The 20,736-nt window shown below is 56.9% G+C and overlaps 1 protein-coding gene across 2 annotated transcripts in view; it reads left to right on the top strand.

The window, feature by feature from the left end:
• Positions 1–20,130, top strand: part of ESPN (espin) — a 76,167-nt gene extending 56,037 nt beyond the window's left edge. The window contains exons 10-15 of one of the 2 annotated variants that reach the window (XM_034753577.1): positions 734–766; positions 7,706–7,851; positions 9,148–9,423; positions 18,669–18,748; positions 18,841–18,852; positions 19,060–20,130. In XM_034753577.1, coding sequence (XP_034609468.1) covers positions 734–766; positions 7,706–7,851; positions 9,148–9,423; positions 18,669–18,748; positions 18,841–18,852; positions 19,060–19,207 — 695 coding nt within the window. In that variant the 3' untranslated portion in view covers positions 19,208–20,130. The remainder of the gene's footprint in view (positions 1–733; positions 767–7,705; positions 7,852–9,147; positions 9,424–18,668; positions 18,749–18,840; positions 18,853–19,059) is intronic. The other variant, XM_034753576.1, reaches the window with a different exon arrangement.
• The last annotated feature ends 606 nt before the right edge of the window (positions 20,131–20,736 follow it).

The raw sequence follows: 20,736 nt of genomic DNA, 5'->3' as shown, positions 1-20,736 counted from the left end.
GTGCAGGGGATTGCCTGTAATGTTTAATCTCCTCCAGTCATAACGGATCGTTATTAACCCAAACAGAGCTTTAACGCAAGGTATCCTTGCCGATCAGATATGCTTTGATTAAATAGTACAGAAGAATAAAGGAGACGTCTAAGACTAGAGAAACACATGCAAAATCCAGCTGGAGACAACTGACAATGTCAGAGCAAACTGCCACTTAACTTAAACCTCCGAAATGCGTCTGCTCGGCAGTACCCCCAGCCTGTGCTCTGGTGCAGTGAGTCCTGTCAGCAAGGACTCCGAAACGCTGGCCTCTAGAACACATTCTGCAGCTCTGTCATTCATGGGAAACTGTTATTGCTGGGTCAGACCCCAGCCTGTTCCGCTCAGGCCAGGCTGGCACACAGAGGGGAAATATTTCATAACTTTTATTTTAAAAATAACTTGAAAACGTGAGCGTAAGCGTCCGCTGATGAATCTACGCAGCCTTGCTTTGGTTCTCTGTGGCAGCTGTTTAAAGTGCATTTAGCAATGTTCCCCCGTGGCCTCACTCTCAGTTGTTTCTAATTTATTTTTTGAACCTTAACTCCATTCCTCGCGGGCTTTTCTGTCCTCTGCACTGGGGTCTGCGTGGTGTCACTCCTTTCCGCTCGTACCCACTTGTTCTCTCTTCTCTTCTGTCTCGTGGGAGCCTAATGCCTCCTCTTCTAACTGCACTCTTGCTGCTTCTCTCTCTACCTCCTAGAAGGACAAGCTTTGGGGCACAGAAAGAGAACGAGTAAGTCCTGCCGCTGTGTTACCATTCCTGTGGGCAGGGGAAGTGCCCTGGCTCCTTTCTGCTAGTCCCTTCATGGTCGGTGTCCAGTTTATTCTCTCCTTCCTCCGCAGGGAAGTCTGATGCTATTTGACATTAGGGTGGTGGCTATTTAATGACTTGAGACCCTTTGGTGATTGCTGGGGCACACACAAGTCTGATCAGCTGAGTGGGGGGGAAATGACGCTTCAGAGCCCTACTGGTGTCCTCAGTGCAAGGTGCTGCACCCCAGCAACAGCATGGCCCAGGGTACCTGGCCGCTTGATCTGCTCTTGGCAGCCCCCTTTCCCTGATGCTCTCCAGCCCAGCACACAGTAACCTCATGCGCTACAGGCTGCCCAGTGCTCTGGGAATGTGCTCAGTGGCTTGGAGGGGAAACAAACAGCTGCTTCTCTGAGACCCTCAGGCACCCTCCCCACTGTCAGCAAGGACCAGGATTTACGCACTCAGACTCTGAATGCTTCCCATGATTTCTGCAAGGCCAAGGACACATTCCAGCTTCCCTCTGCTGCCCACAGCGAGCTGCCCAGCCAGCACCCAGGTGCTGAACGGTATAGATGCTCCCAGCCGGGAATCATCCCGCAGCCCAGATCTCTTTTCCCCACTTCCCTGGGTTACTGTACCAGCATACAGGAGAGGGGAACATGCACAGAGGATCCAAACTGCAATCCCGCCCCCTCCCACCACCCTTTAAGCAACCACTTTACTGTAGGCCCAAGGTTTCCAGTACAATTCAGGGAGGGCTGGCCCCCAAGACAGGTCTCAAGGAATGTGTGGGGCACTTCTGCAAACGACATGTGGCTGTCAGGGGAATAGTTGTTTTAGTAAATTTGTTACTGTGTTTTAGCCGCTTAAATACTGCTAGCAAAGTAACCCACAGGCCGGGTGCTAGTTACCTGTCCAAGTGGCCCCTGTCGGGAGTCATTTCTGTGCATGCATTGTTAGTGCAGTTGGAGGGCTTGTACGTGTGGGAAAGCTGCTGCTAGCTGTTGGTTATTGTTGCTGGGGGTAATTTTCCTTTCTGGATGTGGACGAGCCAGACCAGTGATGCAGCCGTTCGCTCTCGGCAGCTGCTGCTTGGGGACTCGGGCGCAGTTTTTACTTTCCAATACTACTTTCCGGGTGGCGGATACAGGAGCGGGAACGACGCTCATGGCAGTTATTCACTTTTGCTACCCCGAGAAGCTGCCTCTTCCTGGGTTAGAACAGCTGTTTGTCAGCAGCTCACTCCTCTGAGCTTTGCCCCATGTCACTGGGCTCAGACTCTGAGCCTTTGGAGTCCTTGTGTTTAACTATTAACAGATAACCTTGTCCCGACAAATGGCAGCGATGTAGCAATCTCCCTTAGAGTGCTTCATTTTCTGGAGCAAATTAGACATTCAGCATCAGCCCGCTGTCATTTCCACGGCCCTCTCGCTGCGTTCAGAGGGGAGTACATCCATTTTCCTCTGCGTCTTTCTTGAGAAACTGGCCCTTCCGGCGCTGCTGACCGGAGCCACAGCTAGATCGGGGCAGGGTTCTCCTCAGAGGCCAAAGTCTTTCTCATTCTGGCAGTGAATGTCTTCCCCGGCCCCTTGGGATACAGCCCCACTCCAGGAACCAGGGCTGGCCGCGGCCCTGGCTGTGTGCTACAATTCATGGGCCATTGAGGACAGTGTCATTTTACTGTTAGTGTGTCAGGTACCTGCTGCCAGGGAAAGGGCTCCAGGGGCAGTGCTCTGCCAGGGTGACGGGCACGGCCCCACAGAACCATGCTGGCATGAGCAGCTGGCCTCAGCACCTTGGGAAACGGACTGCACCTACCATGAGGCCGTTAGTCCCACAAGCCCCTGGAAACACCGTGTTCTCTGTTCTGGGGGACCAGGTGACTAACCTCCTGCCAGCCAGCAGGAGACAGGCAGGGTCAGGAGCCCTCGCACCATACTACACAGACACATGCTCTTGCCGTGTTAGGCTTGATTGGCACTGAGCTGGCGTTAAAGTGTCCAGCCTTGCTACTATGAGCAGCTGTGCAGCGCCCAGAGAAAGCCCCGTGCCTGGCACCGTCCCTTCCAACTCCCACCATAGCCCCCTCCAGTCCTGTGGCCACTGGCGTGGAGACTTAGCAGGACTGGGCCCAGGAGTCCAGATGAAAATAATTGTGTTTAATCAGCAGCGGGGGGGCTGGTCTCCCTGCTCCGTATTGGAGCTGTTTACTTCCTAGCCCACAGCTTCGCCCTGGGCTCGGCGGTGCAAGGCGTGTGTTAGGCCCTGTTCACATCACTGGCAGTGGGCTCACACACACACACAGAGTGGCTTGGCTCCGGGAGTTTAGTTGGTCCAGGAAAGGCTGGGACCCCAAAAAGCTGGAGCAGCAGCAAGCAGGAAATACCTGCCTAGTGCCAGAGGCTGCTCTGTTGTGACAGGGCACCACATGGAGGAGTCAGTCGTGCTTTGATTCACAGCTGCTATCGCTGTCCTCTGGGCGAGTGAGCGGCTTGCCTGGAGGGAAGAGCCCTCGATGCAGCCAGCGCTTGGCTCGTACAAACCCAAAGCAGCTCACGGGGCAGGCCTGCGGTTGCTAGGAGAGCTCGTGTGCTTGTTTATTGGCAGTGGGTGACCGTGCGCTGGCTGGTTAATCTGTCCTGCTTTGCGGTGGGTGGGGGCTGATGGCTGGGTCCCGGGCACTTCAGGAAGGTGGAGGCCCTGGCTGGCCGAGGTGGGGACTCCTGGCTCTAACTCTGCGCTGGCTGAAGTGATGTGCTGCCAGGCTGAACGGGGTCAGGGTGCTGACACATCCAGGGAAAACAAACGACATGTCGAAAGCAGCATGGACCTTCGTCAAGCAGGACCGGCTGATGCAGCAGTGCTCGGGGGCAGGAGGGTTTCTGGGCTCTCCGATGCCTGGAGGCTGTGGGGTCGGCAAGATCCTCATTTATTAAACTCCCTTTGACTGGCTAACAAGCTCGCTGTGTGCTGCGCAGAGACCGGCTTTGGGACCTGGGGTTCGGAAGCTGGTGGAAGCTGGTCCCGCCCCAGGTGACACAGGGGTGCGGTGGGGTCGGCTCCATTCTCCCCCACCGTTACCCTGGGCTGCACCACCATGCTCCCTTTCCAAAGTAACAGTCAGCCGTGGCTGGGGCAGCAGGATGGGGCCAGCCGGGGCTGCGCAGAGCACCTGGCCCCCCTGACCCAGTGCCCCCCTGGCAAGGTGCGAGGAGGAGTCCGCAGGGCCCATGCTGTGTGCACCCCAACAGGGGCCCCAGTTGTGCTAATTGACTCGGCCTTGTTGTGAGGGTCTCCTCGCCACACCCCACAGTTTAACACTCCTCTAGGGCTGCACAGGTTGGGGGCGCCCCAGGGCAGAGCAGACCTGCTCCAGGGTTGTTTGCAATGGGCCTGCAGGACCCCTTTGCAATCTGTCTGCACATCCCATCTCTGGGGCAGGGAGCAGAGCTCTAAACTGGGCACTCGGTGTCCCGTGTCCAGCCTGAATGGGCCAGTCACCTTGGCCCCACACTGAGAGTTTGTATGAGTCCCCTTCCCCTGAGCTAGCCAGGCCCAGGAAGGGTCCATGGGTGGGAGGGGAGTAAATGGCAGGGGACAAGTATTTGCACCATTGAAACACGTCAAACCAAGGCCTGGGCTGAGAGCGAGCAGGACGGAGACACACACCCTTAGGTGGGACAGGCAGGGTTTGAAATCAGTGGTAAAACTGCCATTGACACCCAGGGAAAACCGCTCCCTGAATGCACCGTCAGCCTCGGTCGTTTGGATGCTGGTAGCAGCACGGGGCCATGATCCAGGTCCTGATGCAGTCCAGGCACTGTGCCAGAGCCTTTGATGGTAGCAGGGTCGGACTGGCAGGTGAGGAAATAAGCGTGACTGTCCCTTTTACTGAAATTGCAAAGTAACGGCTGGCCCCAGGGCGGGGAGCTCAGTGCAGCCCGCGCGGTCGGTACATGAACCTGACTGTGGTGCCTGGCGCAGCTCTCACGTGCTGAGCTGCATCGGGAAGCGCAGCAGCAACTGGGCTGGTTCGGGCCCTGGCTCCTTAGGAAACCCCTGAAAGCTCTAAGATGAGTCCCCTGTAGGCTGCACAGTGGGGCCTTTGTGCGTGTTCAGACGGCCAGCATTAGCTGGACACGTGAATACCACCATGTCTTTTGCCATCAACAGCTTATTACTGTTTACAATCTGGCAGCCGTTCAATGCTTGGTCTTATTACCACTGAATCCAGGAGGATTTGGGGGGCGCAGCAGACGCTTAACGACGTTTCATTTTCCCAAGTGGGCCATTAATGCCAAACAGCCTTTTGTCCCCTTGTGCAGCCTCAGCCAAAAAGGAAAAGCGCTTCAGCCCATTCATTCAGCACGCTGCCTCCTTGCAACATACCGCCTCATTAGGAAACTCCACTCACATGGCACAGGACCTATGGTGGGTAAAAGGGCCGGCGAGTTTTCTCGAGCTGGTGGCTGGACTGGAGCATTGGGGCTGCGTAATATGCACTGCCGTAGACACAGCAAAACAGGGCAAGTCTTTGCAAAGAGCAGCAAGAAGTCTTAGCTCGCACAGAATATTAGTGCTTCCAAATGCGGTAGAGATGTTAGCTAATTAAGCTGTATCTAATGCTTTGCCTGCAGGAGCAGCGGGACCAGGTACTGCTGAGAGGTTAGCTGATCAGAACGTCCTATAGAAACAGGGCAAATTCATCTCCCGTGTGTGCTGCAGGTTGGCTTTGTGGGGGCTGACTGCACACAGGAAGGGGAGAGTAGCTCTGTAGGGACCGCCAGGAACCGACCGGACAGGCACCTTCAGGCACCAGGGGGCCCTGCTCTCCTCTGGGCTAGCCTGGCCCCGGCAGGGCTGCGCTCAGTCTGGATTTCATTGTCCAGTGAAGCTCAAGACCACTAGAAAGTTGGGCTTACCTGGCTGACCTTGTTCTGACCCCACAGCTGCCGGCTTTATCCCTTCTTAACCTTACCTGACTGTTGCTTCACACATGGAAGGCAAGTATGGGGTTGGCAGCGAGGGATTGGGCGCGTGTTACGGGCTTAGTGGCACGGCAGCGCTGCTGGCAAAAGAGAAGACCCTGGCTGAGCCAGCCTGCCAGCAGAGCTCAGCACTCGTGGGGCCATTAGGAACCGGGCTGCCCTGGCTGCCATCTGGGTCCATTTCCTGACTTCCCACGTGAGTGTGCTCGGGTTTATTCCTAGCCAGGACGTTTGAATTTCGGCTGCAGAGTTACTGTTGAGGCTTCGTTTCAGAAGTGACTGGCCAGGACAGGGAAATCCTGCCGCCGCAAAGGCAGCAGGGCTGTCAAACGCTTTCCAGGTGTGGAGACCTGCTGAGCGGGCTGGAGGGTGCTGCACCGTGGAGATGCTGGTGTTTCCGTGGGCTCTGTAGGATTAGTGCGTGAGCTCTGGGTCCTAAGGGCAGCACCCAGCCAGCTCCTTCCATTCATGTCCTCTTTCCCCACTCAGCCCGTTGGCGACTCGGTGGATTTTGGACTCTGGAGGAGGCAGTGCCGCCTGGCTTCCTGCTTTGTGTTTTCTGATATTCGAAAGGCTTGTAGACTTCCCGGCACTGAGTCCAATGCACAGCAGTGAGGGCCCTTCCCACCCAGTAACTGTCTGGGGCCGCGCTTGTTCTGGGTCCAGGAAGCTAGGATTTAGCTAGGGCGAGAGGGGATTTCGCCCCGTGGATATTCCTCTGGGGGCAGGGGGGATGCTCCAGGAGCCCCGAGTGCTGCATGATTTGTATTGTTGTGGTGTTTGGGGGCCCAGTCATGAACCAGGACCCCGCTGTGCTGCGCTTTAACTACACGTGAGCATCTTTTTAAAGTTCATTTTCCTTGTCTGCTGAGTAATTTGGATGTAGCACTTGGGTGTAGAATCAGCTGCATTTCCGAGGGACAGCGCGTTGGTAATAGGGACAGCCCAGAAAGGAATTCGAGTGAGCCCCTGTTCCGGCCTGGGGAGGGGGGGGGATACCCCAACCTTCGCGAGTGGCTGGCCCCCCCCAAAGGGAGGTATTTGGAGGTCACGTCTGGGGGCTGGCCCAGCTGGGGCTCGGGGTCATTTCGGAGCGACAGGGAGTCGTCCCCACTGTGGGGCAGTAACATTGTGAGGAGGCAGTTGGGGGAACCATCCCCCCACTTGGCCAGAAGAGCCCTAGGCCCCAGAGCAGGATGATGCGGGGGCAGCAGGGCACTGCCTGGCTTCGCCATGCCCACCCCCCATGCAAAGAAACCCCCTCCTGAGGACCGGGCATGGGTGCGATCCCTGAGCCCTCTGCCCCCCACAGCCCACTTGGCGCCACCTCAGCTCTATGGTGCGGGGGGCTTGGGCCCAGCTGGCCCAAAGCACGCGAGGCGCTAGGCTTAGCCAGAGGCAGGTGTAGGGGATGCAGCTGCAGGAGTTGGCTGAGATTAGACGGAGATTCATCCCCAAGTTCAGAGTCCAGTGTGGGCAGGTTCCCCAGGTGATTTCAGACGGATCAGAGAGCAGCTTCCCTCTCATCTGATTCTGGCCGGGGGCTGTACCTGGTTCTTCCAGATGGGCCACCCCCGTGTCACCTGGACTCAGCTGGGCCCTGCGGTCCATCAGCAGGCAGAATGCAGCAGCTCTGTGCTCTGGGACCTACGCCCGCCGCCTCTCACTTTCAGGGTAGGTTTTGACCTCCAACGCCCCAGGTGCTTGGGAACAGCCTGCGTGGGCAATGCCTCTCCCCGTCCCGCTGCAGGGGAGCTCAGCTGCAGCTGCAGGCCTGGACAGAAGCTGCCCACAGGGCCCCTGACTCTCCCCCAGTTCAAAGTGGTCCGAAGCTGCTGAGCTCCAAGGTGCAGTTTGAGGCCACATCCTCTGGCTCGGGGCTCAAGTTTCCTGCGAGTCTCCTGACCACATCCCCTCTTCCTCCCGCCAGGTTGCAAGTCGTTCAATATGATGTCCCCAACCGGTGACAACTCCGAGCTGCTGGCAGAGATCAAGGCTGGGAAGAGCCTCAAGCCGACTCCACAGACCAAAGGCCTCACCACTGTCTTCTCAGGCAGCGGCCAGGCGGGGGCCAATGTAGGTGACTGGCTGGCCCCGCTCCACTCGGGCCTCGCTCAGCCAATTGTCTCTGCCGGGGGAGGGAACTGGGTTAGGAACCGGATTAACTTTTTAATTAAGGGCGGCAAATTTGATTGGCTGCAATTGTCACAACAAGCTGGAATCCTCAGCAAAATTTAGCATGATCCGCTTTGTGCTGTAAGCAGGGAGCCGCCGGGGAGGGGTGCTGGGAGCCCAGGCGGGAGGGGCACTTTCCACAGGAGACAGCCGCTGCTCCCAGTAATCCCAGGGGCCCATGGAGCCCTGGAGAGTCGTGGGCAGCGATCGTCCCTGGACGGGCTGTGTACTCCAGCGCTAAAACCCAGGCAATGGCAGGCCTTCCTCCCGCAACCCCTGAGCCCGCTCCCCACAGAGCGCTCTGGCCAGGAGTCAATGGACCCTTCCCCCCGGGGGAGCCGCCAGCCACTGTCCTCATTGCAGAGCACCCGCAAAGACGGCGGGCTCGCCCCAGCCAGGAGCAGCTGTCCAAACGGGGCACTCGCCCTCCTAGGGAGCGCTGGGGTGGGGAGTCTCCAACGCACCCCAGAGCCAGCGTGGCCCCCCGAGGCAGGGCTGCTGTGAGGCTCCCGCGTGTACAGGGTCAATGGGTCTGACAGGAAAGAGGCTCCTTTCCCGGGGCTGTTTTGAGCCCTCCTGTCGAATTGAGTTCTGTGACTCACACTGCACCCCGAGGCCCCAGGATCCGCAGGGCCAGGCGCTGTACAAACACCTAGCGAGAGGCAGGCGCTGCCCCAAAGCCCATACAACAGATGCTGGGCGAGGGGAGGAGAATGGCAAAGTTCAGCCCCTCTCCAGAATGGCTCAGACACCTGGAGGAAGGGTCTCGGTCCCCACGGCTGCAGGGGCTGGGCTCCCCAGCACAGAATGTCCCGCACACAGGACTTACTTTGCAATGACAGAGGTGCCGGGACTTAAGCAATTTTTTAACTTTCATAACTGATGCAGCAAGTCCAGAGGTGCTGGGGCTCTGAACCGCCAGGCCCAGAGGAGCCGGGGCTCTGAACCGCCAGGCCCAGAGGGGTCGGGCTCTGAACTGCCAGGCCCAGAGGGGCCGGGGCTCAGCCCCAGCAAGCCCTGGCACAAATTAAGCACTGCCAGCATGGGGCAGAGGGAGTCCGCAGATGATCGGGGTCCTGGGCTCCCTCCCTCGGAGAGGCGGGTAACTTCTCTCTGAGTGAGCACCTTCTTATGTAGCATCTCCCTTGTGTCACACCACGCCCTGAACTAAAGCCCTCTCCTCTTTCTGCCATCCAGCTAGAGACTGCAGCTTCCTCCCCGCCCCCCGCGAGGACGCTGACCCCACCAACCACGCCCGATGCAGCCTCCGTCCCCAGGGCCGCCAGCTCCCCTGAGCCGGTCGTCAACGGCAACTCGCCGCTCATGGCCTTGGTGCAGCCCAGCCAGCTGGACATCGAGGCCCTGATCCCCACCCACGACGAGCAGGGGCGGCCCATCCCCGAGTGGAAGAGGCAGGTGATGGTGCGGAAGCTGCAGATGAAGATTCAGGAAGAGGAAGAGCAAAAGCGCAAGGTAAGAGGGAGGGCGGCCCTCCAAGTGCTGCAGTGCGGTGTGCTGTGACCGTCTTCTGCCGTGTGCTGTGAGAGGGGCCTGAGACAGCTGCTCTAACTGCCCTTGGGTTGGACCCGGCAGCTCAGAAAGGGGGACGGGGAACACAGGAACCAGCGAGCCTCGGCCAGCCGAGCTGCACAGGGCAGAATTTGGGCCTCCGGGACAGGTAGAGGAAAACCCCTCATCCCTCCCAGCCGGCAAAGTGCATTATGGGAGAGGCAATCATCAAGGCTTGGTGCAGACTAGCAGCCCCGGTGCCGCTCCGGTTGGTTCCAGGCAGCAGCTCCTTGTGTTGATAACGCTGAACAGGCAGGAGTCATTACGCGTGCCCAGCTAGTAGTGCCCAGCATCCGACAGAGCCTGCGACTTTATCTCAATGTCTACAGGAGAAGCAGACAGCCCAGCATCTAACCCATAACCCCCCTGTATAGCCCCCGATTTCCCTTGGGTCAATAGGCAGGAGTTCAGAGTTTTTCACCTTCAGAAACATGTCTTGCGTTCTACTCAGCATTGCCCAGAAAGCGGCTACAGGTTGGCGCACCAGCATGTCCACTCGCTTGGGGCGTTCGTCAGAGAGTGCTGGGGTCGGGGGAAGCATGTCTGACTTGACGGCCTGGCTCCCCCAGCCCCAGAAATGAGAGGGGAGGCTCCCACCTGCTCTGCTGAGCGGCCCAAGGATTCCAGTTGGGTTCAGGTGCCCACGAAGGGATGGGTCATGCCATCCTGGCTCACAGCGGGGGGAACTGCTTGGTGAGTACATCAGTGAGGCTCCATGCAACAGCGGGAGGCCAAGGTGCACTTGTGCAGCACGGTCTGTCTGTATCCATGCACACCCTGCTGTGCTAGGGCCCAAGCAGCCACACTAGCACTCACGACTGACACACCCAGACAGGCCCCGGTCCTGCCAGGCAGCCAAGGTAGCCCTACAGCGGGAGGAAAGCTTTGTGATGTAAAACCTCCCCAGAGGCAAGCCAAAGCCACAAGCCATCCCAGAGTTCAGTCTTTGCTAAGCTGCTTCTTGAGTGCGGGTCCCCAAGGGCTGCAGAGACGGGATCCATGGAAGGCCAGGCTGGCTGGCATGTCCTGGAGAACCAGAGAGGGGCCATGTAGGAGCCACCTGCAGCGCAGGGCATGTTAGCATGAGAGACAGCCCCAAGCGGAAGGAACATGCAGTCTGGGTGACACCTTTGTCCAAGAGCAGAGGCAAGCAAGCGGCTGCTTTCAGCCCTGCAGAGACGCTTGCTCTCACGTCAGCCTGGGCTTGTTGTAGAAACCAAATGCAGAGCAAGGTGGATAAACAGACTGGGCAGGGAGGCCAGGGGAAGCATCAAGGTCAAACCATATTTAAGACCTTTGCAGACGTGGTGGATTTTTCACAGCATCGTCTCCTGGTTTTCTCGTTAACATGGAAGGTGCTCGGGTACAATAGTGATGTGGTGGACACCGTTCCAGACCCTAAGAGAGACCCAGTCACAGAGTGGGTCTATCTGGAGGAGTCCAACTGGTAGCATGAGCAGCAATATGCCTCCTGGCGAGATGAAAGAACCCTCCCCACAACCGAATGAACATCTGCCTTAGCTGGACAGACCCCTGGGGGGCTGGGCCCCTCCCTCCACTGCAGTGAAATTCCCGCCGAAATGTGGTGAGGATTTGTATCCCACAGCGTCTGTACTGACTCCCCCCGCCATGGCAACGCATGCATTGCCTTGCTCCGCGTGGATTGTCTGAGGAGGGAGGCTGGGCGGAGATTTCTGAAGCTGACCAGACAATTGATCAGTGTCCCACACACGGCTCCCAGCCAGGTTAACCGGGGTTAGTGCAGCTAGTGGGCTTGGAAAAATCTCAGCCACGACTGATGCAGCAGAAGCTTTTTATTAATTGAAAGGGCTCAGGGGAGGATAACCGGGACCAAGGCTCAGCCCCCAGCACTGCTGTAGGAGCTGGGTAAGGGGCAACAGCCACGCCAGCTGGACTCGGGAACAGAGTGCGCTCACGTCCGGGGCAGTAGCCAGAACGGTCTGCTAGCCTTTCCTGGCGGGGCTCGGCCTGGTGGTGCCGTGGCTGCTCAGAGGCCTGTTCCGGCTGCCTTGGGAATTCGGCAGGTCCTGCTCAGCAGTGATTTGTTTTGCTGACGGTGAAAGAGCCCGTGGCTGTAACGGGGAGCTGTCCTTCCTCCAATTCCTGCTGCAATGGATCTCTGCAGTTCTGATGTCGGCTCCAGTGGGTTGGAGCCGCCTACCCCGTGCAGGGCTCTTACATCCGGGTAAATGGTCAGTTGTGGAGGATTAATTCTAAAGAAATCCGTAAGCCTCCATTAAAACCTACCTTAAAACCCTGCCACTGCGCAATCCTTTCAGCCAGGCCATCTCAGCGCTGTTAGAAAGTGACCCTGATAGTCAGTGATTTGGGGGTGCAGAGGAATTACTGCCACTCTCAGCTTGAAAAGTCTTTATTTCTCCCGTTGTTTTCTGGGCTTGGATTTTCTTTTAGACGCAGTTTGTTAGGGCCGAAGCCCAGTCCCCAATTATTTTCCTTCTGGACGTGCCTTGTTCACACAGAGGACCTGGCTTCCCTTCAGAAACGTTTGACCCGTTGAGATTTGTGTGTGTGCTGTGGAGAGTTCTGCATGAAATGAAGCATTCGGCATGAGTCTGAGCTCTTTGCAGTGTTCTGGTCAACTCTGAGATGCATTTAAACTGCAGTATTTAGCACACGTGGGGCTATCGACTATGAGCTACGCCTGTCACCTGAGCTGAAAGCTCCATCACGGGTCAGCTATTAACAGCTGGTAGAGGGTGCCCACTCCATCCAAACCAATGATCGCCCAGAGCTGCCATTTTCTACTTTAAAATGAGGACCCAGGGGAGGTTTATAAACAAAACCAAACCCCTCAACTCTCCCATTTCACACGGAGATGATACTGCAGGTTTAAATGTCTTACATGGTCATTCAGTGGTGTAATGAGTGAGCGGTTCCTGGAAGCATCTGCTGCTGTATCCTTTGATCAGGGACTAGCAACAACATATTCTTAGCAAAGTTCTCTCTCCAGCAGAGCGTGCGCGATGCAAACAGGCGCTCTCCTCCAGCCTCATTGCCTCACTCCATTGGCTTTGTATCGTCTGCCTTTGTCTACACTCTCCTGCCCTCTCCTTGCGTTCAGTATTTCCAGCCTGCCCATTGCCATTACACCACTAAGGACATGTAAAGTCTAGAGCGTGTGCAGAGAAAGGACAATGTGGAGCTCTGTCCTGAGGGAGATGTTTTTTCCCCCCTGCCTTAGCTTGGGACCGGGAGTTACTACAATCACGAAGGCTGGAGGTATTCCCATGCACACAATGGCATTCTGGGACCCTTCGGGCAGCTGATGACTGAGGAGGACATAATCCGCATTGAGAAGCAAATCGAGAGCCTCCAAGTGATGCACAAAGTTCAGACGGTGGAGATGGAGCTGGAACAGCTAGAGCATGAAATGCAGCAGCTCCTGCCGCTCTCTGCCGCCTTGGCAAAGGAGCATTTCACGACAAACCCCAAGCGCATGCAAGGCCGAGCCGATGACCTCCCGGCCTGGTGCAGCAAGATCTCCACTCTCCTAAAGAGCATGGCCATCCTCCTGGCTATGCTTGGGGGCAAGGCGGTCAACCTGGCAGACATGGTGAGCCCCGACATGTCCGAGCACACGGGCCAGGCCGCGAGCACCTCGCCCGAGGCAGCACCACCAAAAGAGGGCCCTGCTAACATCGGGAGATCACAGTCCTTCAGTTCCACTCGGGAGGAGGTGGAGAAGGAGATCATGCAATGTGGTGTGTCGGTGAAGAACCTGAAGGCCAATTATGAGTTGCACACGCTGTGCCAGCTGCCGGAGGCTGTGTCCAGCAGGGTGTACAAGCGGAAGAGGTCCCTGCCTGTGGGAACCATGCCATATAGCTACGGCCGAGAGCCCATCCTGGAGGAGGATTACATAACGAGCGGTGATCTGTTCAGTGCGCTAAGCGAAGATGCTGCAGCGGATGGCATTGAGCCACCCAGTATGCTAGAGCACGCTCCCTTGCCCGACTGCGAAGCAGGGCCCCGGCCCTCCAGGGATACAGAGGCACAGAGTGCGGCCACGGAGCCTTTCGGGGAGGCCCTGTTCAGCTCCGACCACCTGACCAGAAGCCTCCCCGTGCAGACGGAGCTGAGCTGCGTACAGGATTACATCGACATGCGGAAGGAGCGGATCGTCTACCTCTTCCTGGAGCACTGGAAGAAGTGGACGTTCACCGAGTCGGTTAGCCACGCTCGCCCCAAGAGGAAAATGGGTCTCGCCGAAACGCTCGACTCAGAGTTCAGCAAGGAGCCCAAGGCATATAGCAGCGCCCCAGTCCCAATGGCGACCGGGAAGAAACCCAGCGAGGATGACCGGCTCTTGTACTTCATGAAGCAAAGGCAGGTGGTGGGGAAGCTGATCGCCCACTGGAGAAACATCATCAGCCAGGTCCCGACGCGGCAGATCCGCCGTCTGAGCCGCACCAACATGTTGTACTGGCCCGAGCACTTCCTGCCGCACGTCTGTGGCTCCCCAGTGGAGTACGACAGCCTGACGCTGGACCTCTTCATGCTGGGCTACTTCCAGCTCCTGGAGATGAGCATGAGCCGCGAGGAGAGGAAGTTCCGGCACCTTCTGTGCTACGAGATGTTTGACCGGCTGGGCAGCCACAGCTGGGAGCTCATCCGCCAGTTCCACAAGGTGGTGATGGAGGAGATCGAGGCCGGGAAGCGGGACTGGCTGGATGGCTTTGAAGATCTCAAACAGGAGTTCTTTGGGGACAGCCTGGAGCCGGAGCAAGCGGCCGCAGTGGAAACAGAGGTCCCAGAAGGAACCCAGCCTCCACAGCTGGTCCATCAGGAATCCTGCCAGAGCTTAGTCAGTGATGTCCCACAGCCCGCTCCAGCGCCCGATGAACTGGGCCTAGCCCCTGCCCCTAAGAGTAGGGAGAGCTCCATCCAGCTGGTCTCCGAGCTAGGCGAGTTCAGTAATGAGGACATTTGTCGCTATATAGACCGTAGCTTCTCCTTCTGGAAAGAGAAGGAGGCAGAGATGTTTGATATCTGAGCTCTCCCCAAGCAGTGCCCAGCACACGCTGTGTTAGAAGCAGGCGGGGGCATCCACACCCTCGCCCCACACGGCTCACAAGTCGCAGGGAAAGGCGAGCGGATCCTCTTTGAGGTGGGATGTTGGTCCATCTCATAGAGGGAATTGCTGGCTGAGAAGCAGCTCCAGGGACAGCAGGGGACACTCAAACGTGCGCCGGCACCAGAGCACTTGACAAGAGCTGCTTTGGCTCAGTTAATTACTTGAGGGACCCGTTGTATTTCCAAGATGAACTGAGCTCCAACAGCTGTCTGAGCCCAAGACAAACCTTTGGGGAGAGCCCTGTAATCATTTTATCTGATGCCTCGGTGAAGAGCTATACGACAGACAAAAGAAGCACATATTCCCCGGCTGCACCCAGTACAGGATTCTACTGTGCAGACTAGGGACTCTGAATAGAAACAATGTAGTGTTCATGTAAGTAGCGTCAGAGGGGCCCCAATCCTGCAATCATTATTCAGGCAGGACTCCCATGGGCTTCAGCACTCCAGTGACCTCAATGGCAGTTTGGTTTGCATAAGGACGGCGGGATTAGTCCCAGAGTCTGCGGTGTTTTGTTGAATCCTGAATTCCCTACATGGACAGTCTCAACAGAGTCCTCTTCTTTCTCAAGTAAAGCTTCTTGTATAGCCGATGCTCCCTGCTGGCTGAACTGACCAGGGTGCGGCTGTAACTATGTGTCACATGAAGTTGTGGCTGGTTGCGGTTTCCTGTAGGAGGTGGTCTATGGATTTTCCTCTCGAGCAGTGTGTACATTTGCTGTCGTCCTGCATTAGCTGGAGGAAGAGCTAATCCCTGACAAATGTACAGTGACACAAGCTGTCTCCAGTTTTCTGCATTTTACAGACACTTCTTTAGCTAAATGTTTCCTGTAGCTGGGGAGCCAGTGATTTGGGAGTAGGAACTGGTATGAGCAGCTCCATCCTTCCTCTGGTGAGGTGGAGGAACATGCCACAGTTGCCCTGGGTCCATACTGAGCACAGGCGGAGTGCTGTACTGATTGGTCTCACAGTGCATGGTTCTGCAACCAGATTAGCAAATCCGTAGCATGTTCTAGCCGTGTGGCGAATTCCCTTTGATGCTGTGTGCTTTCAAACTACAGACCACTGGGCCCACGCTGTTCTTTGAGGCTTCCCAAGTCTGTTGCTTGCCCTAGTGGAATGTGCATGGCTTGGAATGGAGATAGGACCAGAGTGTTTATTGTATAGACATTTGGAAATGAGGTTTGCTTTACCATGGGGGGAGGGGGTGTGTGTGCGCACTTTGCATCTTCCCTAACACTGCTTGTGACGATGAAGGAATAAATCTCTCTGCTCTCAGAAGGGAGTGTCGAGGCTGTTTCCGTGGGATTTGGTGCCCTCGACACCTTGTTCTGGGGCACTGGCTGTTCCAAGCCCAGTGTTCTGTAAACACCCAAGGAATGGGGCCAGTAAGCTCTTACCAGATGCATATTTGACCTGGTGAATGTGGCCTGAAGCCCAGCGCCCAGCCTGGCTCCTGCAGCATCAAAACAGTCAACTTTAAAGAAGGAAAAAGGTGTGGGGGGGTAGCTGTGCCAAGCCCGCACCCCTGCCCTTTCCCAGCAGCTAGAAAGCCCTGCCGGCCTGCGTTCTTGTACTGCCTCACGTCTGCTAACTGGGTGTTGGAGCTCCCGCCCAGGGAGTAGCCCTGAGGGTTCACGCTTCCATGGGCCTGTAATTAAGCTAGACAGCAGGGAGGAGAGATCCAAGCATGGTGTGTGGGGAAACTTCCATCTGGCATCGCCCCCGTGGGCCCAATCCTGCTGCCAGTGGTTTTGGTGGTGGCAGGGTTGGGCCCCGTCTCATGGAGACACACAGATGAAATCAGAACCAGCCTGAATGCTGTCCCCAGCTCTGAGCATGCACATTTCACAGCCTGATCTATTGCCAAGCCTGGTTCCAAAACCCGTTGTGACATGAGAGGGGCTGTTCTCCCAGCATCCCCAGCACAAGCCAGGAATTACCTACATGCTCGCTCCCATGGGACGCGCCAACCAAGAGGGGCTGACAGACTCTCAGGGGCTTAGCTAGCCCGTGAGAGTCGCTCTCCGTAACCAAACCAGCCGTTAGACGGCAGCAGAGCCATGCTACGGAGGGTCCCGCCAGGTCACAGCCCCAACACTGCCCGGGAAGCAAGGGCTAGTGCAGGCCAGAGCTCACAGCCTCTTCTCCCACGGCTGCACATGAAAGCAGAGGCACGCGGTGGCAAGGGACGGGTCCTGCGTGCATCTCTTTACAAAGCTAGAGAACCGGCTCCTCAGAAACCATCAAGCAACCTGGGAAAGGGGGAGTTACGGGAAGGTTTGCTCACGCCACAGGTGCTGCCTCTGCTGTGTGGCGCTGTTGATTAATCAGGACACGTAACCTAACCTGGACGTCCCACGTGGCGTTAGTGCTGCCCAAGAGCTCTGGGGTAGCCTGCGTTGCTGTCAGACTGTCCCAGAGCCGTTGGTCGAGCTGTCTGCTGTAGTCAGATGTGCCTGGTCCCACACCAGACCTGATTCATTCTTTCAGTCTTAGGGGAGTGGTTGGCTTGGGGGAATCAGTGATTGGCTGCAGGAATATAGGCCTCTGCCCCCCACACTAGGTCCCATCTGATCGCCCATTGTTAGCGCTTGGCTGAAGACTGAGGCGTAAGGGCCAGGATCCCATCCTGTGGAGTTACTCTGCGATCACACTGCTGGGGTGGAGAGCAGGCCTGGCCCATCCCGTTCAAATCTAGCTCTGGAAGTAAAGGCTGAGAGACGGTCCTGTTGGCTGTCGCTTTGGTGGCCCGGGGGAGGCTGGTGTTTTTAATCCCATTCCCTCATCAAACACTAAAATAGCATCCCCTGGGCTAGCACTAACGGGCAAAGCCACCAACTGCCCAGAGGGAGGATGCTGAACTAACCTCTCCCCTCTCGAAGGGGCTCTCCAGGGCAGGGTGCGGCAAAGTGCTGGGGACAGCACAGGGGACCTTGCACTGGCTACAGTTTGGTCATGGCCATGCGTGAGCTCCCTGCCAAGCAGTGCTGGGAACAGCCATCAGCTGGCCTGCGACAGTCTTCCACCGCTCTTCCTCTGGCGTCTGGCTCGCGTTCACTGAGTCACACAACCTGTCCCCTGCTGTGGTCCCGAGAGATGCCCCCGGCTGTGCCTGAGAACTGTCCTAGCAAGCTGGACGGAGGGGCTGCGGACACACAGCTCATGCAGCAATGGAAAGCAGGCGGGGAACGCTGGCGGGATTATTTGCGAAAAGGCCCATGTGGCGTGCCCAGCCCGCAGAGCCCGGTGGGTAGCTAGCCAGAAGCAGGGCATGCGTCTGCCCCTCCATGCGGTGCCATTTCTACTTTGCTCTTAGGCAGGGCGGTGCCAGTACAAACAACTCTCCAGCTCCTTCTAGGCAGCAACCTCTGGTGGCCACAGCGCCCATGCCACACTCAGCGCGAAATCTCCTTCAGCACAAGTGGAGCATTGAGCTCCTGCCCCTTGTATAACGGCCCTGCTAAGCTCTGGCCAGCCCAGGGTACCGGGAGCTACCCAAGTGTCCCTCCTCGCCAGCCAAGCCGCTCAGCTGAGGAGTGTTCTGCTGACTTTTGGCCAGGTGGGGGTGCGCGTGTTAGCAGGGCCTGGCCCCCCCAGAGCTGTCTGACTCTAGCCACAGCCACTCCCTGCTCTGGGCCTGCTGTGTCGGGGCAACGGCGGTGCCGTGCTCTCCATTGCACGCCTTCCTTTCTGGGGGGCAACGGGCTGTTCTTTGTAACCTTCCATGTGTCCTCAGGGTTCTCCCCTGCCCTTGGCAACGGTGGCACCTCTGCCTTTCCCTGCAGCCTCTTGGGTCAAAACTCCCCCAGACGCCACGTGGCCACCTGAGAGCCACGGAATTCCCCCTCCCCCTTTGGCAGCCCTGCCCGATCAACCGGCCGCCTCCCCTCTTCACTGCTTGGGCTGGTCCAGCTCCATAGGGCTGGCCTAGGTGAGACGCGTCCTCCAGCCTAGCTCTCCTGTTCCTGCTGCCCTCCCTCCAGCTCTGCAGGGGCTCACGGGCCTCCCTAATGCCTTTTACTGTCTTACAGGAGAAGGAAGAAGAAGCTCGCTTGGCCACCATGCCAGCCTGGAGGCGAGAGATCCTGCGGAAGAAGATGGAAGAGGAAAGGTGAGTTGTCCCTGAGCTGGGCCATGACGGTGGCTGCCCGATAGCTGTGCCGCTGGGAGCTAATTGTATTTTCTTTCTCCTTGTTTTCACAGAGAGCAAAAACGGTGAGTCCTGCTTCTCCATTTACTTCTCCAGTAGCCTAAGAACCCAGTCCGTTCACTCCTGGCCAGGCCCCTGTACCCCGGCAGGGCCAGACGAAGCAGGCTTGTGTGCTTTGCTTTGCTCACACCCTCGCTCCACACCGACCAGTTCAGTGCCAGGGGCCTGAGCTTTGCAACCAACATCCCCATGTTTGTTTTGTTTCTAAACAGAAAAGAGCAAGAAAAATTGAAGCGCGAAGAGGAGGCGAAGGAGAAAGCGCAGTCAGAAAAGCTAAGGACTCTTGGGTACGATGAAACAAAACTAGCCCCCTGGCAAAGGCAAATTATCCTCAAGAAAGGGGATATAGCAAAGCATTAGGCGCTCAATAGTCCCTCTCTCCTCTTGGGAATTTAAGAACTTTCTTCCTTAACGTGAGCTGTTCAGTAGGTCAAGGAGGGGCCAGCTGCTCTTTCCCACTGCAGACACTACCAGCTGAAAAGTCATTTACTACTTAATGGCCTAGCTAGTGTCCATCCCTCTAATGAAATAAATGCAACAAGGGTAACCACTAACATCACAGAGAACGCTGTCCCTGTCTAGCAACGCCCTGGTGAGCTGCATCCATAAACAACTTAGCTTGAAAGAGTTTTAGGGCATGGGAAAGGTTTTCAAAAGTGGAACTCACAAGTGAAACTAAGTCAGTGAGTAGCTGTGTATGGGATCAAAAGAAACTCCTCCGTGACTGTAAATATGGTCGACTCTGTAGACGGTTCTGTTCCACATAAAACCTTCCCTCCACCTTAATACTGAACAGCATTCCTTTAAGTGTCTCCTTGCCCAGCCTTTCCACTCCCTGTCAGTCATTTGTTTACCATAAACTATACTTTTACCAGGAATAGTGGAGATCCTACAAGGCTATGCAGACAAGCTGAATGTGGGTTTATGAATGTTGTGTATATAGAGAGCCAGTTGCTACTAGTATCTGTTCCATTGGTGCCCTGTAGATGCTGGCATATAGACCATGCTTGGGTATCATTTTGCAAAATGGACATTTTAAAAGAAAATTTATGGTTAAAAACAGTTCTGTGCCCGTCGGGCTGATGCGAGCCGTTTCTTCAGCTGCCATATTACGTCTAGCCCCTGCTCCTGCATTGGCACCATTGCCATTAGAGCAGGGGGGAATTGTTCTGTTTTCTATACGTCTTTGTCACGTGTTTCCTGGAGCTTCTAGAGGGAGATTTTCAGCTTGTTTCTGACCTAGAACTTCTATGTCTTCACCAATAAAACACTAACCACCTCCAGGCATTTCCTGTTCCTTTCTGTGGTCCCCCCTCGCCCCTACACACAAGGAGCTCTGTCCACTCGGCTCCGGGCCCTGCTCCCCGAGCGCCGGCCAGGTGTCCACTGGGTGCCCTGTGTGCTTAACACCAGCCCCCAGCTGGCTAGACCTCGCTCCCAGTGCCAGAGCATCAGTGCAGGCAGTGTGCCCTCCCCACCACCCTGGGGCCCTGCGCCTGGGGCAGCCTCTCCCCCCGCTGGGAAGGGGGGAGGTCTGTTGTGAAGCCCTGGGGGCTCCCCTGCATCCATGCTGGGCCTGCTTGATCACTGCCCCCTGTGGTCTCAGAGCACGGCCCAGACGCAGTCGCAGGCTAAAGCCGCGGGCAAGAGGCTGCAGAGGGTGGCCAGGAAATTGCTTCTCACACCTCACTCCAAGGCTTCCTGGCTGGGCCCAGTTCTCCTCCAGCCACCGCCTCCCCGACATCCACTCTACTGGCCCCTGCCCAACCTTCCCTCCCCACCACAGGGCTCTGCCCCCCCAACTCTCTCCTTCCCCCACTGAGCTCTGGCCCCTTCCCAAACCCTCCCTCCCCCACCACTGGGATCTGCCCCCCCCCCACTCTCCCTTC

This window comes from Trachemys scripta, chromosome 19, assembly GCF_013100865.1.
Source record: "Trachemys scripta elegans isolate TJP31775 chromosome 19, CAS_Tse_1.0, whole genome shotgun sequence".
Classification (NCBI taxonomy): Eukaryota; Metazoa; Chordata; order Testudines; family Emydidae; genus Trachemys; species Trachemys scripta.
Note: the sequence above shows the minus strand (reverse complement) of the source record. Positions and strands in the feature narration are given on the sequence as shown.